Raw genomic sequence first — 7,237 nt, forward strand, 5'->3', positions numbered from 1 at the left:
AATTTGTTGAAGCGACATGGTGATTCTTCCCGAGAAGGCAATTTTCGTTTAAACTGCCATCATTTGATCTCGTTTTGTAACTAAAACTACAACGAAAGATGGTTCTCTTGCCACCCCCTTATAGCGAACGTTCCCCATGTACAATTACCGTACCTTTGATGTTATACTATCTTTTGTGTAGATTCAGTCAAAGACATGTGTTATTGAACTATTTTATACTCTAAATGGTGTGAGTGATCCAAGAACCAATCCCGAGGCGACAAAGCCAACATCTACATCAATTGAAAAATGATTGAAACGAGGAAGAAGATTACAAGACGCAGCTTGTAAATTTAAAAGGCACTCCCCGTCACACAAATGGATTTCTTTTTTCAGCTCGTAAAAAGGTATGCAGCTTGAAAATAACCTTTTCTTAGGGAAAAGTTTGTAGATAAACATTTTGTAGGGGAGCTTGTAAAATAAATAGGCAACTGCAATTTTCAAAACAGAGTGTACTCTCGGAGGACTAAAAGCTCCCGCCAGTAAATCAAGGCCTCTTGTACAACCCAGTGACCGAGCCAAAGACATGCTGGTGGAGGATGGGTGCGTGTGAGATGATCAGAATATTTGCATCAAGCCAAATCAAGATAACTGGAATCGTCGGATTTGGAGCCCTGATGGTAGGGTTGCATATCATATAATCTTTACTCGTGGAATCGTGCAAATGGAGATTCCATTAAGCGGAATTATAAAATCGAAGGACTCAGTTTTGAATTGTAGAGTCGTAAAATAATACCGTAAAATTGTAATTCAAACTACTTCAACCAAAGTCAAAAATTATACTAATAGTGGATTAATTAAGCAACTCCAAGATATTCTCAACATATCGGTGATGGGAGCAACCTTATTGTTGTTACTTTTAGGACACCCTTAGCTGGCGAACGTTCGCCAGGGAGGGTGCCATTTGTGAATGATACCCTAGGGTTTCTTCCCGAGAGAAGGCAAATTTTGTTTAAAACTGCCGTCATTTGATCTCATTTTATAACTAAAGCTGTCAGCAAAGATGGTTCGCTTGCCACCCCCTTACGACGAACGTTCGCCGGGTACAATTACCTTACATTTTGATGTTAGTATATCTTTTGTTTAGAGTCACTCAAAGGCATGTGTTATTGAACTATTTTATACTCTAAATGGCGTGAGTGATCCAAGAACCAATCCCCAGGCGACAAAGCCAACATCTAGATCAGTCAAAAAATGATTGAAACGAGGAAGAAGAGTACAAGAGACAGCTTGTAAATTTTAAAAGCACTCCCCGTCCCCTAGTCACACAAATGGATTTGTTTTATATTCACACAAATGGAGTAACCTTTTTTTTAGGGAAAAGTTTGTAAATAAACTTGTTTTAGAGGAGTTTGTAAATAAATACTCCTAGGCAACTGCAATTTTTTTCAAAACAGAGTGTGGTCGCGGAGGACTCTCAAAACTTGGTTGCGTTTCCTCCTTTATCTCGTTTCCATCGCAGCGTTTGTTGCTATAATTACGTAGGCTTAGTCGAGCTTTCCTAAACTAATCAACCGCTTCCAACTCAAACTATCGCCGCCGGACGGCGCCCTCCAGTCAACGCCACGTATATAACCCGAGGGGAACGGCCTCTGACTACCGGCCGGAAGAGTCCGTTCGTTTTTTGCTCTGTTGCTGCCGCGGCCGGTAGCTGCCGCGTCCGTCGATCGTCCCTTATCCCCGTCGTCGCCGCTGCCGCCGACGCTGGCGGCCATGCAGCTGTACGCGCGCCGGCGGCACGCCGTGGCGCGGTGCCGCCTGCTGATCGCCGCCGCGGCCGTCGCCATGTCGCTCGCCGCGGTCCTCTGCTTCAGCCGCGTCGACCCCGCCGGCCTGCTCGCCGCGCCCGCGCGCGCGCTCCAGCTCGTCCAGCCCCGCCGGCTGCACGTCCGCCTCGGCGCCGTCAAAGGGACTACTGCGACCGCCACGCCCGCAGCCGGCCGGAAGTCGCGGTCGCCGCCGTTGGAGACTGAGGCCGTGCTGCTGCCGGACTGGGAGGTGCTCGTCTTGCTCCGCCCCGGCGCCCAGGACGACGTTGGAGGGAACACGACGTGCGCGTTCGGCCGCGGCGCGTCGTCCCTGGCGCGCACGCTCGGGAGGCTGCCGGCGTCCGGACGCCGCGCGTACCTCTGCGTCGTGCCCGTGCCGGCGCGCAGGCAGAGGCGGCTCCGCGCGCCACGGCTCGTGATCTCGTCGTCGTCGTCGTCGTCGAAGGTTAGTACCGCCACCAGTGGTGGCAAATCCCCCGAGATTCTGAGGTGGAGCAGCCGGCTGGTGTACGAGTCCGCGGTGGTCCACGGCGGCGACGTGCTCGTCTTCGGCAAGGGAGTCAACCCGCGGCAAGGCGTGAACCGCGCGGCCTCTGATATCCGGTGCGTGTACTACCGCCGCGGGGGTGCCGGCGCCGGTGACGCCGTCGTGGCCTCGCTCCCCGCGGCCACGTCGGCGCAGCAGGTCTTCCGGTGCCCGCCTCCGCCGTCGACCGCCGCATCGCAGGAGCTCCGCGTCACGCTCGCCGCCGCCGGCGAGGATCCCCTCCCGTCCCTGGCCGTCTACAGCCCGCCGCGCTCTGGCTCGTCATCGACGCCGGCGCCGGAGAGGAAGCTGATCTGCGCCTGCACCATGGTCCGCGACGTGGCCAAGTTCCTGCCGGAGTGGGTGGTGTACCACGCGGCCATAGGCGTGGACCGGTTCTACCTCTACGACAACGGGAGCGAGGACGACCTGGCAGACCAGGTCCACCAGCTCAACTCAGCCGGGTACAACATCACCACCGTGACATGGCCGTGGGCCAAGGCCCAGGAGGCCGGGTTCTCCCACGGCGCCGCAGCGCTCCGAGATTGGTGCGAGTGGGTGGCCTTCGTCGACGTCGACGAGTTCATCTTCTCCCCGAGATGGAACCAGTCGGAGGCCCCCACCGAATCCATGCTCCGGTCGATCGTATCATCGGTCGAGCCGGACGTGGGCCGGGTGTCGATGAGGTGCGCCGATTTTGGACCTTCCGGTCATAGCGCGAACCCGAAAGAAGGGGTCACCCAAGGCTACACGTGCCGGAGGCGAGCCGAGGAGCGGCACAAGTCGTTGCTCCGGCTCGACGCGGCGGACGACACGCTGCTCAACTTGATCCATCACTTCACGCTCCGGCCCGGGTTCCGGGTCGAGTGGAGCAAGCGGGTCCGCGTGAACCACTACAAGTACCAAGCTTGGGAGGAGTTCAAGGTCAAGTTCAGGCGCCGGGTGTCGACGTACGTGGCGGACTGGACCGACCCGGTGAACCTTCAGTCCAAGGACCGGACCCCCGGCCTGGGTTTCGAGGCGGTGGAGCCGGTCGGTTGGACGAAGAAGTTTTGCGAGGTGAATGATACTCTGCTCCACGACGCGACCCGAAGATGGTTTGGCGTTGGGTTCGGGAACAATCTCACTACTGTAGGACACATCATAAGCTCATCGTAGCTGATGCATTGCAGTGTACAAACCAAGAAGAAGATTAGGATACAGCAGAACAAACACTGATTCTTTCAAGACATAATTGTACAAACATTGTTGGGTTAGGAACTATAGGACACGGTCCCTTTCTTGTACAAAAGGTTGCTTGGTTTTGAACATATATAGTATATTCTGTTGATGGATATGTGCTTGCTTGCCATGATCTGGGCAAGGCAGGTACTTCTTTTTTCTCCAGCAGGATTGCTTGAGAGGGCAGTTTGTAACAGCTAATGGTCATAGGTTGCTCCACCAAGCAATTGTCAAAAACAATACTGTGTTAACAACATATATTATTCTATATACAAGATACAAAGTGTGTCCTGGTTTTCATCGCATCACGACTTCTTCTGTCACTTTTCTTGGCAAGATTTGTTGTGGCCACCATATATATGATGTGTAATTTTGTATGTGAAATTTACCTAGTTAGAGAGTGCATCCTTAACTTTCCACCAAAGGACAATTCTCCGATAATTCAGAATTCTATGCCAAAAAGAAACTGCTTTCCAAAAGGCATTGAGATGCAAAGGAGGGCCTTTCAAGAGATCATTCGATCCCAATTTGTGCATATTGGTATGTAACTTGAAGTGCACAAAAATAACTAACAAGTTGTGATTCGGGACAGCCCATTTGCAGCTTAAAAGGGTCGCACTGGTGCCAGGTTCTAAGAATTATAACGGCTAGATGAGAACGAAAGAAAGCAACCTTTATTGACTTACCTCTTATACATAAACATTAAATTATTTTTATCTGTTGATGAAACTTATTTGGGGTTATGTTGATATATTCTTTTATGGACTCAGTCAAATCTAAAAAGAATAGCTTAGGACAAAGCTAAAGCTTGAGTTGATTTGAAAGGGAGGAAGTATGCAATACGAGCAACTATCGCAATAAATATTTAAACACAACAATGTGAAAAACGGGTTTTGCATTAAACATCTTAATTTCTTGGATGTACATATTGAGTGAACCAATTCTCGTGGGTAGCTACAGAATATAATATCTACTTTCGCAATATACACGGAAATGGAAATTATTCCATTATTCATGTCACACATGTGGCATGCATGCTATGCTTCTTCAAGTGTAAATATATATGGAAAATCTGTAAACAAAAGAACAAAATAGTATAATGGGTCGCTTTTGGTGACGCGTGAGCACCTAACAGTAGTGGGTTGTAAGTAGGATGCAGTGGTAAGAAACGCGCCCCCCTCTCCTCCCCAGCGTCGTCTCCTCCAAGGCGACTCGGGGGAAACCCTAACCGCCGCCGCCGCACCCCTCCTCCCCCCTCCCCTTCCCCTCCTCCGTTGCCAGAGGTGTGCGCCGGCGTGCGCTCGACACCGATGAAGGTGGCGGCGGGGGATCTGGCGGCTCCACATAGCGTGGAGGGCCTCGGCATCCGGGGCGGCGGCCCCGGGCGGAGAGCGGCGGGCCATTCCGGCCGGAGCTGGTGAGGCGCCTCCCTCGGTCTCGCGGGGACGAGGAGGCGTCAGTCCATGGTCATTGGTGTGCGTCCTCCCCTGCGCGGTTGCCGCCGCCAAATGCATCTCATCCTCTCCGCCCCGATCTGCTCCTTCCAACGCCGGATCCGGGTCCTAGTGGCTTAGGCCATTCTTCCCGGGCGCCGGCAGCGCGGTTCTCATCGAGTGGGGTTGGATCCGGGGGAAACCCCTGGCCGGCGCAGCCACATCGCAGGCGACGCCCTGGGTGCCGTACCCCTCCCTGGAGGCTGTGGTGAGGATCCTTCTCCCCCTCCTTCCGTTCCCTGCTAGGTGAAAGCCTAGGTCCCCTGGTTCGGGCGGCGACGACACATCCGTGTCGTGTTCCTTCTTGGAGGCGCAGTCTGGGGATCGCAGGGGCGGTGAGAGAGTCGGGTTGTGGGTGTGATGGTGGCGGGTGGCAGCTTGGCTCGGCGCTTCACCACCTTTTCTTCGGTGGCTCATCGCTGTTACCCTTGTTGTTGCGACCGTGGCCGACAGCTCTAGCCTTTCGGTGTGGCTTAACTGCGAACGACGATGGTGCTCGGAATGGTGTGCCCTGAGCTAGCAGGTCTGCTCCTAGTTCCTTCTTCATGCGTAGCTTGGACGTCTTCCTCTGGGTTCTAGGGTGAACCGAGCTGCCGCCTGCCGGTGCGGCATCCTTCGAGCCAGGATGAGAGGGCAGGGGCCCTTTGTAGTGCAGTTCCAGAGGAGTGTCAGTGCTGTCTTCGAGTTTGGCTACGATCACGAAGCTTGCGCGGTGGCGCATCCTCTCAAGTCCGTAGCTTGTCCGGTTGGTGTAGGTCGACCTGTAGGGTGTTGGCGGCAGCATGGCGTGCTTGCTATCGCGGCTGCCTTTGAGTCTGTTTCGCTTTGCTCCTTGTATCAGCCGCTTGTTTCTCTTCTTGCTTTTCCTTATAAGTTGGTGATCTTGTAATCCTGGCCGGTTGATGGCTTTGTTAATTTAAAGTTGGACTCTTCTTGAGCCTTCGTTCTAAAAAAGAATAGGATGCAGTGATGGGTTGCATGCAGACTGGTTGGTTGAATCCAATATAACGTCCACGTGCATCATATAATCGAGGCATCGCTAAAGACTCTTTCAGATAGCCTGGTCCGGCTGTTTCTGTTTCATTTTTATTTTTTCAGATTTGGGTTTTACTTCCGTTTTTATTTTTTTATTTTTGAACAGTTTATTTTTATTTTTTTGCAATACCTGGTGAAATATTTTGGAGAACCCTTTTTAAAAAGACACTACAGAGTTTTCTCGAATATAAGATGAACATCTTTTATGTATACATTGAACATTTTTTAATACAACTAAGCACTTTTACAAATATGGTTAGACTTTTATAATATTCAACAATTATAAACACATATTCAACAATTTTCTAAAATATTTTTTTCACATTTCATTACGTGTTTCAAATAAACTGATCATTAAAAATACTTCCTCCGTCTCATAATATAAGATGTTTTTGACACTACACTACACTAGTGTAGTGTTAAAAACGTCTTATATTATAGGACCAAGGGGGTAATAACCATTTTCTAGGTGAAAAACAGACAAAAACAGAAGAGAAAAATAAAATAAAATAATCGCTTGCGGGCAGAGTCCTCTGGCTCATTTGCCCTGGCTTTAGCCAAGCCTCCTCCATTTGCCCTGTGCGCGGCTAAGGGGTGACTTTATTTCCCTTGAAGCAAGACAGAGTCAGCTCTTGCCGGAAGGACCTCGCGAAGGGGACGGTCCAACTAGCGCAAACACCACCAGGAACCTTCCTAAATGAGCTAGCCCAACGCGCAGGAGGCCACTGCCTTGTTTTTTTTTACCTTTTTTGTTTTCTTTTTTTACTCTTGTTTATACTTCCAAATATTCTAAATATATATGTTGAAATAAAATATTTACATAAATGTTTGAAAAATGTTAATCATGCATGTGAAAAATATTAAATGTGTATAGAGAAAGTGTTTACAATGTATACAAATAATGCACATTGTGTATAGAAAAGAGTATACATAAAACAATAAGATTTAAAAAATTTAATCATGTATTTGAAAAGGTTAAACATGTAATATAAAAATGTTTCTCATGTATATAAAAAATGATAATGTGTATGGAAGTGTAGATATGCAAAAACATATGCTTAAAAAATGTTAATCATGTATTTAGATTATGTTAAACTTGTATAAATTAAAAAACTAGATATATATTAAATATTGTGTCGGTCCATAACAAAAAA

At 49.4% G+C, this 7,237-nt stretch overlaps 1 protein-coding gene across 1 annotated transcript; it reads left to right on the forward strand.

Moving 5' to 3' along the window:
• Positions 1–1,646: 1,646 nt before the first annotated feature.
• Positions 1,647–3,813, forward strand: LOC119330788 (glycosyltransferase family 92 protein Os08g0121900-like). Its single transcript, XM_037603919.1, has one exon. The coding sequence runs from the start codon at positions 1,753–1,755 to the stop codon at positions 3,490–3,492; it is 1,740 nt and encodes a 579-aa protein (XP_037459816.1). The 5' UTR covers positions 1,647–1,752; the 3' UTR covers positions 3,493–3,813.
• The last annotated feature ends 3,424 nt before the right edge of the window (positions 3,814–7,237 follow it).

This window comes from Triticum dicoccoides, chromosome 7A, assembly GCF_002162155.2.
Source record: "Triticum dicoccoides isolate Atlit2015 ecotype Zavitan chromosome 7A, WEW_v2.0, whole genome shotgun sequence".
Taxonomy (NCBI): Eukaryota; Viridiplantae; Streptophyta; class Magnoliopsida; order Poales; family Poaceae; genus Triticum; species Triticum dicoccoides.

What these genes read in the sequence shown, in the direction of transcription:
- LOC119330788 (XM_037603919.1), top strand. Translation starts at nt 1,753, where the DNA reads ATGCAGCTGTACGCGCGCCGGCGGCACGCCGTGGCGCGGTGCCGCCTG.